Source organism: Cupressus sempervirens, chromosome 6 (genome assembly GCF_028749045.1).
Source record: "Cupressus sempervirens isolate cs-2001-9-10 chromosome 6, ASM2874904v1, whole genome shotgun sequence".
NCBI lineage: Eukaryota > Viridiplantae > Streptophyta > Pinopsida > Cupressales > Cupressaceae > Cupressus > Cupressus sempervirens.
Window position 1 is genome coordinate 161,290,591 of NC_143123.1, and position 23,043 is coordinate 161,313,633.

At 35.5% G+C, this 23,043-nt stretch overlaps 1 protein-coding gene and 1 long non-coding RNA gene across 4 annotated transcripts in view; one reads left to right on the forward strand and one right to left on the reverse strand.

The window, feature by feature from the left end:
• Positions 1 to 371: 371 nt before the first annotated feature.
• LOC149551748 (uncharacterized) lies at positions 372 to 1,237 on the reverse strand. Its single transcript, XR_016352806.1, has 2 exons — positions 1,105 to 1,237; positions 372 to 704 (listed from the first exon to the last, which is right to left on the reverse strand). It is a non-coding gene; the product is annotated as an uncharacterized LOC149551748 (long non-coding RNA).
• Positions 1,238 to 1,373: 136 nt separating this feature from the next.
• AGB1 (GTP binding protein beta 1) overlaps positions 1,374 to 23,043 on the forward strand; it is a 40,547-nt gene continuing 18,877 nt past the window's right edge. For all 3 annotated transcript variants that reach the window (XM_089787253.1, XM_089787251.1, XM_089787252.1), the window contains exons 1-4: positions 1,374 to 1,638; positions 1,762 to 1,856; positions 17,439 to 17,863; positions 18,262 to 18,619. In XM_089787253.1, the coding sequence (XP_089643379.1) occupies positions 1,533 to 1,638; positions 1,762 to 1,856; positions 17,439 to 17,863; positions 18,262 to 18,619 (984 nt within the window). In that variant the 5' untranslated portion in view covers positions 1,374 to 1,532. The remainder of the gene's footprint in view (positions 1,639 to 1,761; positions 1,857 to 17,438; positions 17,864 to 18,261; positions 18,620 to 23,043) is intronic.

Sequence of the window (23,043 nt, forward strand, 5' to 3'; positions counted from 1 at the left end):
AAATTAATAGTAATAAGTATGATAAAAAAAAGATTACAAAGATAAATTAAGAAAGTGATTGTTCTTCGTCCCTTAAACTACTTGACCTCATAAACTTTATCAAAATCGTTCACTCATTCTCCTAATTTTTTTAAAACACATTAAGGAAAACAAACCTCTTTCTTTAATTTTAATTTTTTTTTTAATAACATAATCTAAATATTACAATCTACTTATCTATTACATTACCATTTTCAAAAAATTGAAAATACAATAGATTTCTCTAAAAATTTCAACATTTGTTCTTAATGATCTACATATTTTATAATGGGAAACAACAAAAAAATTGAGGAAAAATCACTTTTCAAAGATTGAAATAAAATATATTAGACTTTTAGTACATTCTAAAAGATAGCCAACCCCTTTTCATTCATAAATCATCCTCTTTATTTAGTCATTTTCAACACTTTAACAAAAATAAAATAAAAATTCTATGCATATTACAATCAATATAACTATTGGACATTTGGTAGAGTCGATGCTCCTTAGTCCTTGGCTCTTAGCCGAAGAGACTTCAGCATGTGTGAGCTTGATACCTAAAACTTGTTTGTGGATGATATTAAAAAAAATTATAACTATTAGCCGTCCCTTTGATATCCTTGGCTCTTAGCTGAAGAGATTTCAGCATGCGTGGGCCTGGTACCTAAAACTTGTTTGTGGATGACCTGAAAAAAATTATAACTATTAGCCACCCCTTTGATATGTATAGTATATTCATATTTCAATCAAATATTGCAGAACAAGGACTTCAACTATTTATTCGAAAAATATCAAGTGAAGAGAACAACGAATTTGATTATCAAACTTTAGAGAAAGAGAGACAAGTTAACCGGAACTTTGCAACTGACTAGTTCCACTCCTGACTCGGGAGGGTGACTGCATGAGTCCAATAGACTACTTTAGTGTCATAGAAGTCACTAAAATTTATCATATCATATCATATCATAATCACTTACAAAAACGTAAGGTGCGTAGGCTTCTACTCAATTATTCCTCTTCAATATTAGCCAAATTAGACGTGGCTGGCAGGGGATCCAGCGTTGTATATAATGAGTTGGTACGTACCTCTTTCTACGCGTGTGATTTGATGTGAGTGAGTGCCAACAAGAATCACTTTCCCATTAGCCTTTCGTTTTTCTTCTTCGTGGTTTTTTTGGGTCGCAATATCAGCTAAAACAGCTATAAAACCATTAACCGCCTTACGATTGACCGATCCGGTTTTACGTTCAAAGTCGCCAGTTTCACGACGTCTGCTGGAAGGCCGCTCCGTAGAAAGGAAAACCGGTGTGTTGGGAAGTGCATAAACAAAAAGGCCAAAAAACAAAATTTTCTGTACACCTCCTCCGTTATAGCGAAATTTATCATATCAAAATCTGTACATAATTTGACTAAAGCTATGGAGGTGTATTGATCAAACCTGGCAAGTAAACCTATTATTCTGCCAATGCAAATCAGATTTTCAATGCATCAGAGCCCTGCATCATAATCGAGCAATGTCGGTAACAGAGCTTCGGGAGCGGCATGTAGCTTCGACTGCAAGGGTCAATTCCCTAAGGGAGCGAATTAAAGAGAAGCGCCTTCTGCTTTTGGATACAGACGGTGAGTCTCTGTAATTTTCCAAACTTTTAGGTTCGCGTTGAGATGGATTTAGGTTTAAATTGACTGCAGGGCGAACGGATCGGGATTTTTTTTGTTTGAAATTTGTTGTTGTTGCTTGTATAGTTGCAACGTATGCTAAAAATACTGGGCGCTCGGCGGTGAACTTTAATAACGCGGATGTTGTGTGCTGTAGAACGCTTCAAGGCCACACCGGAAAGGTAGGAAGTCATTGTGTACGTTACGCTGTATACTGTGTAACGTTATGTTGTTTGCTGGTGTTTGTTGGAAACATGTCTGTTTCTCGAAAATACAACGGAAAATTGATTTTTTTTATAAGTAATACCGGGAAAATCTAGCAACCTAAAATATCGTTATTAGAATTTGGAATATTATCTTTGACATGGGTTTTAATGAAAATTTTATGGTTTCTTAACGTTGTGCTTCCCAATTTTGTGCACTAATAGATCATTGGCTTATCTTCTAAGTAAATTGTAAGTTCCGACAGATCTTTTATGCGAATGAAGTTAAACATACGAGTTTATTTACATTAGTAACACAAAGATACTTGCAATTTTACTTTACTAAAATTGTATTGTGGAAGAGTGAATGCTTCAATCTCATTCTGAATTGTGATTTATCTTTCTTTTTCTTGATAAGTAGGAGATGATTTCCACAGCTAGTCAAATTGTGATGTGAATATCAGGATTTAACTGTGTGATTTTAAGTCAAACTCGATGACCCATGTTTCTTTTTCTTACAAAATTTTATATAAAATGTATATTTTTGGCAGTCCCATATATTTAGTTTAGTTACAGGTGGACATTAATATATACATATCTGTGTTTAGTTTAATGACAAATATTAATTTTTTTTAGAAAGAGAAATATTGAAAATTTAAAATCACTGCCGTTCTGAAGCAGGGAACTACATTAGGTGCATGTTTTATCGGGATGGTCATTTTGAAATGGCATGCTGCATTTAGAAGAGCAAAGATTTTTAAATTTGACCTCTTCATATTTATTTGATAGCATGGCTGAAGTTACTTTCATGAAGCTGAGGCGTAATGGACATATATAGGGTGATGTGACGCTCTTCATGGTACTTCCAAGCATTCCCGTTGTCTTCGATCATCAATGGCCTTTCAGACAAACTACTAGAACAAAATATATAGTCTTCCAAACATATGTAATAGAAAAGGGGAATTCTTTTGTGCTTCCTACTGTATGTTTGGGAACAGAGATTACTCTAGCACCTAAAATACTGATGTCTTAAACGTGTCTTTAGGTGGACACTATTTGAGGAATTTTTTTTTCTCAGCAAATACGCTTGTGATAAATTTGTGATTGAATAGTTTGTCATATTAAAATTTCCAGTAAATTAAAACTGACAAGCCTTTTATGCAACTTGATTGAACTGTTAAAATATTCAATCCAATGTTCTAAGCAATGTTAGCCTTTGGAAGCCCAAAATTTTAACATTTAGTCTGATGTTATTTATTAGCGTTAACATTTGGAAGCCCAAAACTGTAACTGTTGGCAATTTGGCTAAGAGAAGAGTATAGAGATACTATGAGGTTGTCATTTATGGCAATATATATGCTATATTCAGTGAGCATATTTTGGAGTTATGTTTTGGAGGAGATAACTCATAAAATTGTCCAAGTGTAACAAAGAATAATAGTCAGTAGAGACACCTTTTTGATTGGCAAGCTTCACAGAGAGTGAATTGGCACGTGCACACTTAAGGGAAGATAGCACAGAGTATGAGGATTCTATATCTTAGAGTGCATGTCATAATGAGCTGTACGGATAGAGATATCAACGATTTACCAGTTACAGTCATGTATAGGGAGAACATAACAGAGGCAAGGAAATGGTAAATTGGGTTGAGGAATTATTTTGGTTCACCAAAATAATTACTTAACTATTATGGGACGACATCCTAGATGTTAACCCTAAGTGGGAAAAGATCAATTTTGTATTTTGAGACACGTGTGAAGACTTGAATGCCAACAAGACAAAAAAAATGGATATAAAGGAGAGAGTGTTGGATGTGAAGTAAGGTGATGACTATGTCATTGTATTGTGATAATTATATGATGTGAACTTTATGTTATAATAGAGAAAAGGCACTATATGTGAAGTTTTGTGTATAGAATATATCATTTTATATGCATGTTTGAGCAGTGAGCTCATCTTGCTACTTTTGTAATTGTAATACCAACTCTTAATAGGGTTGAGGCTTCTAACAAGGCCTAGTCCTCTAACAAGGAAATGTACACTAAATAGATGTAACAGAGTCCTTACAGGTTCAATGTCTTTCACAAGATACTTTTGATTAGTGGATCATTTTGTGGGTACCATCCCCACCGAGGTTTTCCCTTGGCCTTGGTTTCCCTAGTTAACAAATAATTGTGTTATGAGTTGCATTGTGTTATTGTTATGTTTACTTTTCAGTTTGTTTACATATATATGTTTAAAGATTGTTAAAAGATATCCATAGTTGGGCAAAAGTTTGTGAAATATTGATTCACCCCCCACTCTCATGATTTCCAATTTCTAACAGTAACACATGTTTGATGTCAAATACTTAAATTCTGTAATCACTATCTTTAAGACACATAAACTGCAACCAGTGCACAAATTATTATTATATTTTAGGGCAATTTTACAACATGTTCTTTGGGCTTTGTGGATCCATTTGTGGTAATATTTGTTGTACCTTTTTGAGCAGAATACATTCATGTGACTAGAGTTTTGACCTATGATGCATTTTAGTTGGATATCTTTTATTACAACCTTTTGAAAATGGAGACTAGAGGGAGATTGCAAGTTGATGAAGTTTAGAATGATTTTGAATTTTGACAAATCCATTTTAACATGTATGCAAGCATAGGAACCAAAGTGACCTAATATCCAAATCCTATAAAGTCCCATAGACTAAGTTGTATTTTTCATGAAGTCTTTTTTCCCAATATTCCTAAAGCAAATTATTTAGTTAGCACCAAGTTGAGATTTTTTGAAGGGGACAATTTAGGGGATCAAATGTTGACACCTAATCTTTCAAGTGGAAATTGATTCTTGCCATCATCTTAGGCCCGCCTTTAAGGATGAGGTTTTTGGCTTCCATGTTTGCATAGCTAAATAAGAAGGTTTTGAATATTTAAGTAGTGCCCCTCTGTCATCTTAAATTGGAAGCATTTCAATCTAATAATAATTTAGCACCTATTTAATGTGAGATCATCATCTCCTTGCATCTCTCCTCCTTTCTTCCTCTTTCTTCTCCTTTCTCCTAGGTTGAATTAGGGTAAGACCTAGTTGATCCTCTTTAAAGCTCCTATTTTCATGGCGTAAAGCTCAAGGTAGGATCTAACCACCTAGGTCCCCCCCCCTCCTTCATTCAATCACTCATAATCTACTCTTTGCACTAAAATTGACTTTTCTTGAAAACGATACATGATTGCCGACAACTGTGACTTGTTTTGGGACTCCTAAGGAATCCTGAAGGTTTTTGGGCCAGGTTGGTAGGGACATAGTGCACCCCTGCTTGACCAATTAGGGCCACAATGCGCCCCTGTGTGGGACCTATTTTGGGTCCTCTTTTCGATTCTTAAATCCAAGATTTCTCAAGGTGCAAAATCTGAAGTACAGTCGGCTTGGAGGAGAGTCATTTCAAGCCCTTTATAAACTCATCCATTTGCCTCATTTTGCATCATTCACAAGATCAAGCACTTGTGCTCAAGTGCCCAAGTCTTCAAGTGTTCAAGCATTAAATCCATCTTCAAGTGCATTCAAGGAGATTGTTTTGCAAGTTATTGGTAAGGAGATCCTTTGTAGAGGAGATTCTTTGTATTCACACTTCTTGTACATTTATACTAATTCTACATTCATGTCCTCTTGATCCATTCAATTGGTGAAGTGAGCATATTACATCTGATTTGAGAGATCCTACTATTTTAAGGTGAATTCGTACATTTACTTTACATTTCTGCAATTCAATTATTTTAATTCAAGGTTAATTCCTAGATTGGGGTTTGACCAAGGCAAACACCCCATCAACAAAATCATTTTTCTTGCAGGTTGCGGATTTCGGAAGACAAAACAAGTTGCAGATCCGGATGCCCTTTTCAGTGAACTTCAGAGATTTGAAAACTATTTCGCATTCGAACATTGTTTAGTAGGCATGCACTGCGGCCCTGTTTCTCCGTTTTGACCTTCCAGACAATCAAACAATTTATCGGTTTTGTAGATCTCTTAGTTTCCATTTCAGATTGTGGGAATAACTGGTTTACAAGTTTGTATTTTACAAGATAAGTTTCCTTTCCTTCTCTATTTCAATACACATTTCCATTTCCTTACATTTAACTCTTACATTGCACATCTACTTAATTACTCTTCATAACTCTTGCTACATTAGGGTTTTAAGGACTTTTGCTTTCTTTCTCCAACCCTATAACCAAGATCTTTGTTTGCATTAGTGCTCTTTTATCACTTGGTTGGCACTAATCTTCTTAGATCTAGTTACCTTAGAGTTGAAACTGATAGGATCAATCTCCTTAGTTTTCCTTTGAGCTACAAGGTTATCTAACCTCCGAAATGTGAAGTGGTTGAGACCTATTTTAAGTGCTTCACATTCACTTTGTACATTATGGTGAACTTGCTTTCGATAGCTCTTTCTTGCATTTTAGAGTATGATTTTATTGCTCTCTCTCCTTGGTGTATCTAGATCTACTTTATAAGCTATTGTTTGTATTTGTGGTATTTAGATCTCCTTTTGCATTTATATAGTTTGCCTTTCATATATTTGCATACTGAAAATACAAAAAAATTGCTTGCTACATTCTTAGTCATTGCCTTTGCTTTCAGTGGGGAGCTATCGTCATAATTTTCAAGATTATCCATTACATGAATACGATGATAGCCAAAGTGTTCTTTTATTGAGGCTCATCTTATTAACAATGATTATGATCCTACTCTATAACTCATGATAATGCTACTATTTGGGGTGGGACCTTTGATAGGGATGTTTCTTCCTCTTCATATGTGTGGTCTCTTCCACCCTTGAATGATGATGAACCTCTTGATGATAATCTTGATTGTTCTCTTCCTCCTCTTGATGATAGTCTCGATCGTTCTCTTCCTCATGACAACATTAACATGATGATTGCTGCCTTTCCTTTTTCATATGATAAATTTGACATTTCTTTTTCTCCTCCTAGCACATATCCTAGTGATATTTTAGAGCAAGAAGAAGACAACATAAACACTTTTATCAATGTGACCTTGCCTTCATGTGATACTCCTAATAAAGTGGAAACATGGAAATCCACAATCCCTATTCTACGAGTTCCTTAGGAAAAGAGGATACTGGTCATCCCCTTGATGTTCTCCTTTCTAGTGAAGTGTCCATGGAGAAGCAAGAACTTAATCAAGTTAATGTTGCTCAACCTAATCCTAAGTATTAAAGGTTACCCTCTTCTCACTGTTAAAGGTTGTCCTCCTATAGTTGTTAAGGGAAAATCTAGTGATCCTTTAGATTATCATGCGGTGTCTTACACCATCATACAAGGAATAATCCTCAACGTACTACTTCTCTTCCACCTGCTCAACCCGTTCTTCCTCCACCTCGTCTTTCTCAAAATCTCGGGTTGGATTATGATTTGGTGTCACAATTACATAATAGTCTTGCTAAGATTTCTCTTTGGGAACTTCTTCAAACATCTCTTACGTATCATGAAGCCTTGGTAAAAGCTTTATTCAATCTCTCAATTCCACTTCCTAATCAAGATAACGCCAGTGCCTTTTTACAATCAATGCATACTCCCCTTCTTCCACCTCTAATTGTGTTTACTGTTTACTCATGTTGATTTGCCTTCCAAAGAGATTCGAGATTGACATGACCCTCTTATGGTTGCAGTGTCTATTAATAAAGCTACCATACATTGCACTTTGATTGATAATGAATCTGGTTTGAATATTTGTAGTATGGATATGTAAGGCTATGACCGCTGATCGTTCTACTATTCAACAAGATAACATTCCTATTCGTGGATTTGATAACATTGCTAATAGGGTATTATAACATGTAACAACAGGTTTTTCTACTAACTAATTTCATCAGAAAACTAACTGATTTTTACTTCATATTCTCATGACATGGAAATCAAGAAAACTGTTTGAAATCTGAAAATTAAATCTACATTGTTCTTTTATTCTAACAAGCTTAACAATATCGATTAATTGATATATTTAGCTGAAAATAAATCCAAATTAATTAGAGATAACTGAAAATGAAAATTACAAATTATATGCTCATAAACATCTAAATAGATTTTTAGATAATATCTATCCTTTCAGTAAAATAAACTTACAACTTGAAATGAAAATTACTATACTTTCAGGCAAGAAAGAACATACTGCTATTAGATGAGAATCTTTCTAATTGGCTGTCCAAGCTCTGACTTTGGTGAGAGGAGAAGCATTATTATAGGCTTAACCTCCCAATCATAGACCTTTTTACTTATCCCCACAAGTTCTAAGTTAATAGAACGGCCCTTCCTACCTCAAGGTCGGGCACGAGACGTTCATTGATCCAAACATCGGAGTATTCAGGTGGGTTGAGGTCCCAACAGCTATTCAGAAGAATAACTGAAGCATTAGGGACAACAACACAATCAATTGCTGTGGCAAGTATGCCTTTTTATCACCTTGGCCAAGGATTTCAAGATGTGCGTTTATAACCCGATCTCCATCACTCAAGCTTGACAACTAATTTCGAAAGTGGATTTTGCATGAGCTAAATGTATTAGATTTATTTGAAATTGTATGGTTACTGATTTATTTATTCTTGTTTTCTTTTAACAGGTTCATCTACACCTGCTCACCATTAACAGGCCATTAGGCCGGTGTATCTTTGGTGCCTGAACCATTAATTACAACATGTACATACAAGATTTTGGCTCTATAGCCTATGGGTTTCCTTTGTATTTGGATTTGTACTTATCTTAGAATTGAACATAATTCCATATTGTTAAACATGTAAATCAAAAGAAAACTTTTCAGGAAAATCCACGGAGTTTTTAACATGTATGGAATGGGGTTGGAATAATCTTATATCCAAGAGATTCTAAGTTATGACAATCAATTATCTTTGAGAAATTTATATTAAACCAATACATCATTCACAGTCGGCTGTTTCTTTTGACTCTTACAGTTTATGAATTGATCATAAATACAGATACAAATATATATATATATATCAACTAGTTTTGTTACTGACTGGAGAACATGTTGATTAACTTCCGACTCAGCTTAAATATTTGAGAATAGAATAAGGAAAATGTTATAAATGTCTCCTTATGTGACTCAATGCTTACATAATTATGTGGATGTAGACAAGATTACTTGCGTTCCATTTCATAAAGAAGACAACTAGAAAATCATGGATAAAACTTAAGGAAATTCGACTTAGTCTTAACAAGTTTATGAGATAGCAAGGAAATAAATAAATTAAAAAAAAAAAACAACATTTCCTTACGTGACTTTCTGCCCTGCGGATGAGTTACTACTACTGGGCTCAACGCTTGTTCTTGATTCCATGGAAACAATGGTTTATGAGATAGGGAAGTATTGCTCTGGTTGCAAGGCGAGTAAACTCTCTGATTACATAGACATTTGAATTCGGGTTGCAGAGTCGATGAGTTTTGAGACTATGGCAGAGTAAAGAATAGACGGATATCTCTTTGTGTGTCCTGAATACGACAAAGCAATCATATTTAAAGATATTGAAATGGCTTTACGGCTTCCTGCCGTTACAAGACTCATATACGTTTTGCATTCCATCGGTTGGAAAAAAAAATGTGAAAGAAAGAAACATTGGAACAAAGGTGAAGATGAAAAGTTTTATTAATATTATTTAATGTTATATTATTGTCTTGGTTAAATTATAATTAATAATTTGCAAGGTGGCACTATTGGATTATTAATCCTAATGTAATAGCGCCACTTTGCATATATTTATTTATGATTTTAATCAAGAGAGTAATATAATATTAAATGATATTATTATTTAATAAAATCAATAAAGGTAAGAATTTTGTTCTATTTTAATAATTATATTGTATTTAATTTTTAATTTTTAGCTCATGCTATTTTCCACTTAGAAATTTATTGTCAAGCCCTAACAATCTTGCCATGGCGACTTTTTAGATCAAACCTGTCATTCTTGATAACTGGATCATATGATTATCCCATTCCAGATGACCTCGTTTCGTAATGCTTCCCCTCTTTCTCCGGTCTTCATCCTGTAAACATTTTCAAACAACATTCTTGCCAAAATATCAATTTAAGATTCATAATTTGTTAAGCAAAATCATCAAGTGATCGTTAGGAAATCTCATTAAACAATGGCTAAAATTAACTAATTCCATTTCACATGAACACAACGTATAGATTTAACTGACTAGTTTCATTTGATAATCAAATTTATGCAATGGCTATAATTAACTATTTCAATTTCACATAAACATGATCAAATTGATGCAATGGCTAAAACTAACTGATTCAATTTCACATGAACATGAAAAACTAAATAACGACTGAAACTAACATGATATAACAATGGCTATAAACAGCTTAAAATTTTAGGGCAAAAATTTGGGATGTAACATAACGCTACCTGTTAAAGTTGGCATCATTATATTAGATACTCATATAACTATTATGCTTGGACCTCTCACTTATAACCTTCTTTTAGGAAGACCATGGTTGCATTCTATGCATGCTGTTCCCTCTACTCTTCATTGCAAGGTTAGATTTGTTCATAACAATCTTATGTATACTCTTTCATGCTGGTGATGCACCTAATCCTTGCCTAAATGTGGAATATGCTCGGGTTTCCCCTCCTATGCAGGAAGTGAAGGAATTTGAAACTAATAGTGACCCTTCCTCTTTCGCTCTATCCGAAGACGATTGGGGTACATTAGAATTTAATCCAACTTTTATTAGAGAGTATCGAGTTAATGACCTTTCATTCATGAAAAATTGATCTACTCCTCTCTTTACTAACATTGTTTCTACTTCCAGTCATGATGAATTTATCAAACCTAATGATGAAAATTGTATGCCCTTAGGCGATGGGGGGCATAAGCATTCCTCCAACACCATTGCCGATCATACATTAGAATGTATGGAACAAATTGCTTCTTTGTCCACATCCTCTCCTTTTTTCATCTTCTACTAATCAAGAACTTGTTTTGCCTAAACTTCTTCGTGCTAAGGTGATTACTAGACCTAAATGCAGAAAGAAACATAGTAAAAAACTTATGAATTTTCCATTTTGCATGTATCATCATTACCATGATCACCCTACTAATGATTGTCAACCTTTACATTCCAAGATTCAACAATTTATTGACAATAAGGTTATTTGCTTATCTCCTTATGATGAGATCCATGTTAATCCTCATTTCTTTAAATAACATATAGGTCTCTATTATGTCGCTCCACACCATGTAACATTGTTAGCCTCTCTCTTGGGGGCTCATATTCCTACATGATCCGCTTTGTGAGTAGCATAATAGGTCCTCTCTTCCCTTTGTTCCTACACTTGGGAGGCAAGGGAACCCTATTCGTCTTCCTCCTCTCATGGATCCACTATTTCCTTTGGTTGTGTGTTATTTGTTTATCGTATCACATCCAATCTTATATTATTAGAAAGTGGGTTGTTATGGTAAATATATCACTTACCTTGGAGCCTCATAAAGTGTGTTATCCTTTTCTGGGATTTACTTTTTCACTTCAATCTTATATTATTAGAAAGTGGGTTTTCATGGTAAATAGATCACTTACCTTGGAGCCTCATAATAGTGTGTTATCCTTTTTTGGGATTTGCTTTTTCACTTCCTGCATGGTATCTTGTCGCATTCTACCCTTCTATGACCTCATAGGAGCTGTGACCTCTTTGGTTTGTACTAGGTGTTGCTTGTGGATACTATCTTGATGTTGGAATTGCTTTATCCTTCTTCATCACTTAAGATGCTACAATAAGCAATTATTTTCCCATCTTAAGGGGGGGCATACATGGTCCCCTTATTTTCATGTCTTGGATTTGGGTTGACTAGCATGATACACACACTTGCTAGACCATTTTCCCTATCCTTGCACATTCCAAAATCTTTCTCATGGAGTAGCAAATATGGATTTTGAGTTTAGCTTAGAGTACTTTAGCCATGTGGGGCTTGGTATGCTTTCTAAGTTATCTTCAAATTTATGCATTGTTGCCTAATTACCTTCTACACACATGTCTGGTGAATCCCTTTATGGATTATACAAAATTCTAAAGAATGGATACCGCATCCACACCTTCAATTTAGGAAGTGAGCATTCTTGACATTGGGTCTCTCTTTCCTTTGCACACACATATGCTAAATCGTAAATAGGTAACATGTACAAGCTCGCTAAGTCCCATATATGAGTAATGCATGCATACATATATGCTAAATCTTAGATATGGGTAACACATAAGAATTTGCTATATCTCATATATAGGCAGTGCATTCAAGCACAAAAAGAGATGTACGGGTAACACATACATGGTAGGCCGTGCTAAGTCTCATACACGGGTAACACATTATTTGTTTTTGTTTTTTCGTGATTCACAATGAGATGTACGCTTCTCATTGGAGAATTAATCACACCCCTTTTCTCTTTGATTCTTTCAATTAGTGATTTCTCTCTTATTATGATCTTGGAGTTAGCAAAGAATCAATCACTTAGGGGCTTGATGGTTTCTTTGTCTCCCTTATTGTTTTAGATTATCTTATGTCTTTTGCTCTACTTATCGAGAGTTTGGATTGAGTCCACCCTCTCACTAAAGTGGGGGCTAAATGTACCGTCCTAAATTGGAAGCACTTCAATTTAATGATGATTTAGCACCTATTTAATGCGAGATCATCATCTTCTTGCATCTCTCCTCCTTTCTTCCCCTTTCTTCTCCTTTCTCCTAGGTGGAATCGTGGCAAGACCTAATTGATCCTCTTTAAAGGTCCTATTTTCATGGCATAAAGCTCGAGGTAGGATCTAACCACCTAGGTCCTCTTGTTCATTCAATCATTTAGAATATACTCTTTGCACTAAAATTGACTTTTCTTGAAAAGTGCACTTGATTTTTGACAATCAGGACTTGTTTTCGGACCCCAAAGATTTCAAGGCTAGGTTGGCAAGGACGCAGTATGCCCCTGCTTGACCAATTAGGGACACAATGTCTTGCTTGGGACCTATTTTGGGTCCTCTTTTCGGGTCCCAAGACTGAGACTATCCAAAGTGCAAAGTTGATGCAGGACCATCCTAGGGTTTTTCGCAATCCTGCATGTTGGAGGTATTTTGGCTAGGAGTTGTGGACTTGGTCACCAAATAGTGGTGCTTAGTCGCTGAAGGGTCTAGTTTTGGCTGAGGAGCTTAGTCATTGGGGGGGCTCGGTCTGTTGGAGCTCGACACCTTCTGTGTGCTCGACATTATTGGGTGTTGGGCAGATACTATGCTCGGCATGCACTGGGAGCTCGACAATGCTTGTGGTTTGGCTGATGCTCGGCTTAGTTTTCCTGACACTTGGTCTGGTGTTGGTTCTTGTTGGTGTTGAGTTGTCAATAAGCCAACTTTTGGTATTTAATTCATGTTGCAGCAGACTTCGGGTATTTAGTTTGTGTTGTAGCTGACTTGTGGCTCAACATATATTTAATGTATGGGTTTTAATTTAATTTGTAATGAATTGGGCCAACTTGTGGCTTAGTTGGGTATAAGTAAGGGGGTCTTGTGGAGTCTTTAGGCATTTATGGATTCGTCTTGAAGAAGAGGATGCGAACTTTGAAGGGCTAGTAGCTATGGCTTGGTGGTGGGCTTGCGAGCACAAGTTAAGATTTCCTTGGGGTTAACTTGTAGAGTGCAGATCTAGACTAGCTGGGATTAGTGTTTGTGAGTTGGATCTTTTGGGATCTTGCAGAACTGTTATTGTAATTGCTGTTGTATTTGGCCCTAACCTGAAAGGCCTTACAACCGGGCATGTTGCATGCAAACAGTTATTTTATGAATAAAGAGTTGCATTTGGTATCAAATTTTGTTCTTGTATTGTGTTTTCGCTGTGTGGTTATTTGCTAGGGGCTAGGACATCTCCTTTAGGGATTCTCTTGCCTTGCACTGCATCAAAAGTCTAAAGTACAGTCGGCCTGTGAGAGAGTTATTCCAAGCCTTTTATAAATCCATCCATTTGTCTAATTTTGCATCATGCACTCACAAGATCAAGCACTCGCACTCAAGCATTCAAGCCATCTTCAATGCATTCAAGGAGAACCTTTTGCAAGCCATTGGAGAGGAGATCCCTTGCATTCATACTTGTTCTACATTCATGTCCTCTAGATCCAATCAATTGGTGAAATGAGCATATTACATTTGATTCAAGAGATCCTATTGTTGTAAGTTGATTTCGTACATTTATTTTACATTTATGCAATTCAATTATTTCAATTCAAGGTTAATTCCTAATTTAGGGTTTAACCAAGGCAAACCCCCCATCAACAAAACAAAACCATTTTTCTTGCAGGTTGCAGATTTCGGAAGACAAAACAGGTTGCAGATCTGGATACCCTTTTTGCTGAACTTTAGAGATCTAAAAATAGTTTTGCATTCGGACATTGTTCAGCAAGGATGCACTCTAGCCTTGCCAGTTCAACCTTGCTTCTCCATTTCAACCTTGACAAATAGTCGAATGCTTTTTGGGTTTTGTAGATCTCTCACTTTTTAGTCTAGATTAGGGGAATCAATAGTTTTAGAGATCGTTCGACAACCCATTGACAGATTTGCATTTTACAAGGTAATTTTCCTTTCCCTCTCTATTTCAATACACAATTTCATTTCCTTACCTTCTAACTCTTATGTTGTACATCTACTTATTTACTCTTCATAGCTCTTGCTACATTATGGTTTTAAGGGCTTTTGAATTCTTTCTCCAACCCTATAACTGTTGGATTTTTTTTGCATTAGTGCTCATTTATCGCTTCGTTGGCACTAATGTTCTTAGATCTAGATCTTAGAGTTGGAATTGAAAGGATCAATCTCCTTAGTTTCCCTTTGAGGTACAAGGTTATCCAACCCTCGAAATGTGAAGTGGTTGAGACCTATTCCAAGTGCTTCACATTTCACCTTGTACACCTCCCGTTCCATCTTATCACTAAGCCTCGACGTAGCCAACCTGGGAACCATGGGACTACTTCGAGGTTGTGGGCACCCTATAATGAATGTAGACCTCCAGATTTTGGTCTGGTTCCCTTTAATGGTCTTCTACACTACTAACTTCTTGATGGAAAGATAAATAGATGCTTGTAGATGTAAACCTACAACTAACAAGAGGTGTTTCACCAATGTTTTGTATGAAAATGACGGATTTCTGATTACAATTGATTCAACAAACAGGCTAGCTGCATTCGTAATTCATTCACATCTAAGTTAATCATAAACATTTCATATGGAGGCCTTACCATTAAGTCTACATGAAAGATGAAATGACTCATACAATAACACTAAGTGAAATGAAATTTTGACACAACATACAACCTGATCTAATAAGAAAGGTTTCTGCCAAAATATTGTATAGATGTGTGGAAAACAAAGGACTTGAAGAAAACCTAAATGAATTCTATATATGAACATACAAACACAATATATGACTAGGGAATGAGTAGTAAGAACAAGATTTTCTATTGATTTTCAGAAGAAAAGCTTCCTACTAACATATTACAACTGTGATTTTCATACATAAAAAATGAGTTACAATATGTAACTCTGTTGAATACATGGAAAAATCAGAGAACCTCCTTAATGCTGTGCATAGCTTCTCCTTTAAAGATAGTTAGACATGCGTGCTTGCTGTCCCCACTGACTCATTGTTCCTGATCCTCAAAGTCAGGTGCTTGAGGATCGACTTTGCTGCCATGACTGTCTTCTAACTGTTGGCCTGGCCCTCAAAAGATGGATCTTTTTTTAGGGATTGATCAAATTTGAAATCTCCTTGAGATAGTGCTCATAATTGATACAACTGAGTTGTTTGTAGGCTTAAAACTCCCCTTTACTGATAGTGCACCCATGTGGGGTTTCAATCTAGGGGTAAAACTACCAATTAGGCCTTTAAAACCTCCCCAAGATGTTTATCGTTTCTTTTGGTCGACCCCTTTTGAATCTGAAATTTGCAATGCTGGAACTTCTAAAATTTTAGTTTCAAAATTTGAAATTTAAATGTCTTCTCCCCCTTTTAATCAGTTATGTCCCATGAAGCATTCCTTCTTCAAGCTCTTATTGCTGTCACCCCTCCCTGTTTCAGATATTGCACATTAAATCAGTCACTTCACTCCTATACACCACCAACTAATTTTTTAGGACTTTGAGGGTTGGCCAGATGCCTGCAAACTTGCCTATTAGCCCAGCATCTTGTAAGGCCAAAATCTTCGCAAGGATGTTAATTTCCATAAGATCAACTTTAATAGGATTTTTTATCATGAGTCCACTTAGGCTGGCCCAAACTATTTCTTGAAAAAATAAATTCCTAGTGCAATGGCATTGGCATTGGCATGATCCCACTTTTAGGCTGGCCCAAGCTATTGCCTCAATGGTCACCAATGAAAATCCATTTGAATTTGAAAAATCTTTTCGGCTAGAATCTAGAATCTTCACTCCAGCTTTTGCATCCAGCACGAGAAGAACTGAAGTAAAACCTGCCTAAATGCAGGATTCATTTTTTTCTATCCTTCTCCAAATTCACCCTTTTTTGTTTGACAAATAATCCTAAACTGTAAATATTATTTTTTCATTCTATTTCAAAATTTTATATGCCAAATTCCTTTTATTTGTGATTGGTACTTTTAAATAGTTTTTGTAGTAAGAACAAGATGAGATTCTTTATGCTATCTTTGTGATATTTATCAATTAGTTATATTGTGTGGCTGACTTTACTGACATTATGAAGAAGTAATTGTAAACCTGTTAATGGGTGCTTTAATCGGCGATGTGGCTTTCTAAATGGACATGATTGTTGACTCATTTATTTCCCCTTCACAAAACATCAGCTATAATAATGTCAATTTTTTTTTGTTCAAAGTGGTCTCGATGAAAAATATATTATCTGTCAAATATATAATTGCTCTCTTAAATTTTTGTTTCATGTATGTTAAGGGACAGATAAAAAATTAGTCAAATGGAATATTTTTTATTGCATGTGCATGTGCATACACCCAGATACTTGTATTGGAGTAGGCGGATTGTTCAAATAATTTTTAATTTTTTTCTCATCAAGCATTTCTATGATAAATTTGTACTGCATTGTGTTCTAACAATAGCAACTTACAGTTCTGCCAAACCTTTTGTGTTGTCATCCCATATCTATATCCATTTATTAGTATTTAGAATGATTTACATTCCCTGGCTTAAAAGGATATCCCACAGCAACATGTAGCAGTTGATGCCCTTCCTCTACAGTGAATATCTCTTGAGTGCCATGATAATAGAGATGAGAGAGAGAACCTGTGATCACTGGATAAAGACAATTTATTGGATGGTGAAGGTTGCACTAGTTAAGCATTGATTTTGAAACTGACCTTAATGTAAAGAATGCCAAGGTATTTTTGGACAGTGTTACTTAATTCTTATCCATAAACAAAGAGTTGTATAGAAAGTATAGTTACAAGACTTGGACTCAACATCCGTTGATCTTTTGTGGGAGCATTCTATGGTTTCTTGATATCGTATTCACTTTAACAGGTTTATTCATTGGATTGGAATGGGGATAGAAATCGAATTGTTAGTGCATCTCAAGATGGGCGGCTGATTGTTTGGAATGCTTTAACCAGCCAAAAAACACATGCCATTAAACTCCCTTGTGCCTGGGTCATGACATGTGCATTTTCTACCAGTGGACAGTATGTTGCATGTGGAGGTCTTGATAGTGTCTGTTCCATTTTTCATCTTAACTCTCAGTTTGACAAAGATGGGCATCTACCTGTTTCAAGAGCTCTCAGTGGTCATAAGGGCTATGTCTCTTGTTGCCAATATGTACCAGACGGAGATACACATCTGATAACCAGTTCTGGTGACCGGACATGTATTTTATGGGACGCTATGACAGGCCAGCGAATTTCAGTCTTTGGTGGTGAATTTCCATCAGGTCACACTGCTGATGTCATGAGGTAGGCCATCATTCAGTTACATGCCGATTCCATTGGCACTTGAATATGATTTTTGGTTTTGCATTGTCTGCAATATTAATGTTTTATTTGATAATAATCACCTGCAATTATCATTTGGGTGCGTTCCTTGCATATATTACTAGTATGTGCATCAAGATTTTTCAAGGATCATATTTTTAAAGATATAATCATACAATTCTTGAAGTCCATTAGATTTGATAAAGAGAATGGTTTCAATTTTAGTTCTAGCCCATGTAAAGTCTTTATATTTTGTCTAAAATGACAATGACTATAGTTGAGTCATCAAGTGGAAGAGATAAATTCTTTGAATGGTTGCATTTTGGACTTCTATTGGTATTCCTGCCATTTAAAGCATGTTATAACTTTTGAATGTGCAGTGTATCTGTCAGTGCGACAAATTCCAAGTTATTTGTTTCAGGTTCTTGTGATATGACAAGCAGATTGTGGGACACTCGAATTGCTAGTAGGGCCACTCGAACATTCCATGGACATGAGGGAGATGTAAATAGTGTAAAATTTTTTCCAGACGGGCTAAGATTTGGCACTGGCTCAGATGATGGCACTTGTCGTCTATTTGATATACGAACAGGACACGAATTACAAGTATATAGACAGCAGCACAATGAAAATGAGATTCCAACTGTAACATCAGTGGCGTTCTCATTTTCTGGTAGGCTCCTCTTTGCCGCATATTCTAATGGAGACTGCTTTGCATGGGATACGATAGTGGCAAAGGTATGTGCAATCTCTCGTCAAAAGCAAAGTATTTGGAGAGGCGATATTATATTAATTTTCGTAATGATAGAATAAATCTTGTTTCAACAAAAAATTTCATCTCAGATATTTAGAGATATTGAATCAGGTGAATATCTATATCCTGAAATTATTACCAACATATGTTTTAGTGTGAATGAAATACATTTCTACCGATAATTGGATCAATTAACATGCAAAAGAATATGCTTGGCTCCCTGATAGTTTGATATTAAATAAAAATTTTCCTGGCCTTCATGGTCAACTTGGTCCCTCCTGCTTTACTTCCTAAATTTTCCTGACCTAGCTTCTGAAATCCCCCTTTGATTAGATTCTGAAATCTTGGTCCATCTCCAAGTGCTCTGCCACTTGAGCAACTGGCGTGCGGATTGCCGATTCAGCAATGCTTGATTGTACTATTTATTTGTTTAAGTACAATTAACAGAACTCTGATTGTAAACTCTTATCCTTTGCAACTTGTCAAGTACTTTGTTCAAGTATATAATAGTTTACTTATTCAGTTATTTGGCAGATCGTATTGTAACACCGTGGTCTCCCTTGTGTCCTGTTTGAAGTCACAAGTCCAAAAGTCAGTTATTGCCAAGAAAAATAAAGAATGTTTGTATCATTAGTTAATACGGAATCACAAAAGAGTCTGAAGCTATTGACAAATTCCCTTGTTAGAACTGTACAAGACATCTACGCAATATCATTACATAAGTTTTCTGTACAATTCTTTTATTTGGTGCAATAAATGCCTTAATAATTTCTACAATTTATCATTCTAACTGGTAAGACACTAAGTCTGTTCTTGAATTGACTGACAGTTATAAGATGTTGTTCATTTTGTGATTTGTGAATATTGGCTTAGTACTTAAAATTGACACTCTTTTTTAATGATAAGATCTGGCACATGTTCTTTAGTATAATTTTAATTTGTAATAAGTAAACTCCAATGATAAAAAAATAAACGTACTAAATGATCTTAAGACTTGTATATTTTTATTCCACTTTTGTTTTGTGAAACATTCTTACATTGGTTGCCTGAGGTTTTCCAGCGTACAGAAGTTGACTGGTTTTTGTTTGTAGTAATTGTATTTTATATGTTGCTTTTCCTGGCTTGCTTTCTTGGAAGTATCCACTCAATTCATTTTTCTTATTCAGGGTTCTATGTTTCCTTTTTAAGCTCACTAATCTTTAGATCCTATTTCAATGTATTTGCATAAGGTCTTCCTTTTTAGCAATTTATTTAGTTGGACAACTTTTTTGATGTGGTGCTTGGAGTTGCCTGGGGGACAAAACACTCAATCTGGTTCAACTGTGCCATGAACAATAATGAAATACGGAAATGACAGTGGAGAGCTAGCACTGCGTTACAACTGTAAATTGCAACTTATTACCATAGAAAAGTTCTGTAATGAGTCTGAAAGGCCTGATATGTCAGAAGAGGCCCATCTGCTGCTACCTTGTCATCTAATTCTCAATATTTTGAAAGAATATAATAATACATTAATACAGAAGTACAGAAGACAGGATTTTCTTAGAAGTATCAAGAAACATATGTACTTGCATTCACTTGATCAGTTTACTTTATTTTGCTGTTTTTTGGTAACACTACAAAACTATGGCATTGAACGAGGTTGGCATTATTGGCATTCTATGGCATGATCAAAGAAAAGTTAGGCATTGCTGTATGGCCATGTTATCTAAGAGAGTAACTGAAGTTGATTGTGAAAATGATACATGATCTGAAGTAACGACATTGCATCTAGTGTTATCAGATTTCCACAATCCATTTGATTTTATTTAGTAATTTTGGCCTTTGATTGTGTGTGAATATTTAGCATCAACTTTTCAAATCACACTCTGTAATTGATTAGTGTGATGTGAGTGTGGATGAGATAAAAAATTGCAAGATCATCTTGCAGTATTTTTCTTTTGCACTCTCTCATATTCCGGTGATAGATCATGGAGTGTGATCCACAACGGTGATGCTAAAAACTTGCATACAATTAAAGCCAGAAACTATTAACTGAATTATTTCCAACTTTCTTAGTGAAAATGAATTTGGTCATTACAAAGAGGTCGCATATTGTTATGAGGTCTTGTGAGCTCTTAGTTTTAGATATAAGGCCACCTTTGGGTCTGATGTTGATTATGGTGTTGCTTATATTCGACATTAGACTCTTGCAAAATGATTTGCACTTGCTTTTAGCTGAATTAGTTGCTTTCATAGTAGGGTATGTCACATTGACGAGTGTCAAGGGTTACCCTCGAGACCATAAAAGGGCTGTGCTAAGTAAGTAGTGTTGTGAATAGCTTTTTTGTAGTTATGTTGAATAAAAGAGAGACTTTTGTCATACATGGAAGGCTTCGTTCAATTATACATTCTAAGAAGATGCACAATCTATTACAATACTTGATAGCTTCTATTATTGTCTATTATTATTTAATGGTTATCTATTTGTAATCTATTGTAAATATTAGAATGTTTCTAAGATTTAGTTAGCTTTTAGTTAGCTGTTAGCTAGAATAGAATGTTTCTATTCTTTACGGTTGTTTCCTAAGGAAACATTGTTCATTCTTTTGTATATAATGATCAGTTGATCACTGTTAATAACAAGCAAGCATTTTTACCAATTATCTTGTAATATGGTATTAGAGCCATAGATCTTTAAAAAAAATTCAAATAAAAATTCGAAATAAATTTTTGTGTGTTGTTTTGAAAATTTTCCAGAATTTTGAAATTTGTTTGAGAAGGGGTTTGCGTTTAAGGAAAAATCGTAGAAAGGAAGGATTGTGTCTTTTGGGTTGTTGTTTTTGTTTTAGTAGAGTTTTTCTCTATAAACAACGTCCATTTTCCCGCAACCTGCATTGCTTGCTCTGCAATAGTTGTTTTTCAGGGTCGCTCTTTTGCTGCCAACATATTTCCTGGTTCATCTTAGCTTAAACAACCTTTCTCATGGTTGTTTTTCTCTATCTTTTGGACGTCTGTTGTCTAAACTCCTACAAATCATGTTATTACCAAAATGATTTGCATTTTTCCTGCTAATTCATGACTAGTTTTTAGGGCATTTCAACCCTTCTCTGTTGGTTTTAGAATCGTCTAGGGTTTTTACAAACCTCTGGTGTTGATCTGTACCCAAATTTTCTTGGTCAAACCTACAAATTTCTGCCATAATTGAAGCCTTCCTGTAGCCTTGTACGGTTTTTTCGAAATCCTAAATTTCTGCATAGGATCCATTTTTTTTAATAGATTCTTGGTGGGTTTTCAAGAGCTCAATTGGGTTGTCATTCGTTTTTTAAGTGCCTCGATTTTTGTGCCTCAATTTTCGAGCCAACAAATCTAGAATCCAACAACATATTCCTTCTAGGTTTTTCTAGCTCTCTTTTGGGCACATCATTTTTTTGGGTCTTCTGATTTTTTGCCTTGAAGTATGTGCCTTAACAGATTTTCACGGTTTTTATTGTAAAACGTGCCATGGCATTTGTGACAATTATTTTGCTCGAGGGAAATCATAAATTCAATGGTTGAAATTATGGCACATGGAAGCAGCGGATGCTAACAATCTTGAATATCAAAATACTGATCAGATTGTTCTGGGTGTTACACAATTTCTGATTGCAGCTGGTACTGATCAGAATACATGGGATCAAAATAAGCGGGAGGCGGTGATGCTTTTCAAATTATTTGTAGATGATGATCAACTCTCTTTGATTCCATCCGGCAAGACAATTGTTGAGATATGGGAGCATCTCAAGCAACTACATGAGACTTTGGACAGAAGCAGGGCCTTCTTTCTGAAGACTTGTTTGTTTTCTATTGTCATGGATGAGCAGAAATCGCTCTAGGAACACTTGAATAAAATTCAGGATATTCCTGATTAGTTGCTTGCCACTGGATGCAAGATGGAGGAAGAGGACGTTGGTAATAACCCTCAAAAGTTTACCCCAAGTCATACGAGCATTTTATCAAGACTCAACTTTACTTCTACTGGTGTTGATATGAAGTTCACAGGCCTCTGCACACTTGTGCTTCATCAAGATCAGTGAAAATAATAGTTCGGTAGTAGTTCCAACTCCACCTCCACAGAGCAAGCCTTTGTTGCTAAATCCTTTCAAAAGGATAAAGGCAAGTCTTATTCACGACAGTCTCTTCTGCAAAAGTCCTCTGCTCTAGCATTAGAAGACTCCAAGATAAAGAACATTCAATGCAACTACTGCCACAAGTATGATCACATGAAGGTTGAATGTTAGAAATGTTTAGTTGCCCAAGCTAAGCAATTTGGTTTGCAACCCAAAGAGAACAATGCAGAGTACACTGAGCAGACAAAATTTGCCTTTTATGCCTTCGTGACTAAAAGATTTGCAGATCATGTGAAGTCGTCTGCCTAGTACATTAATTT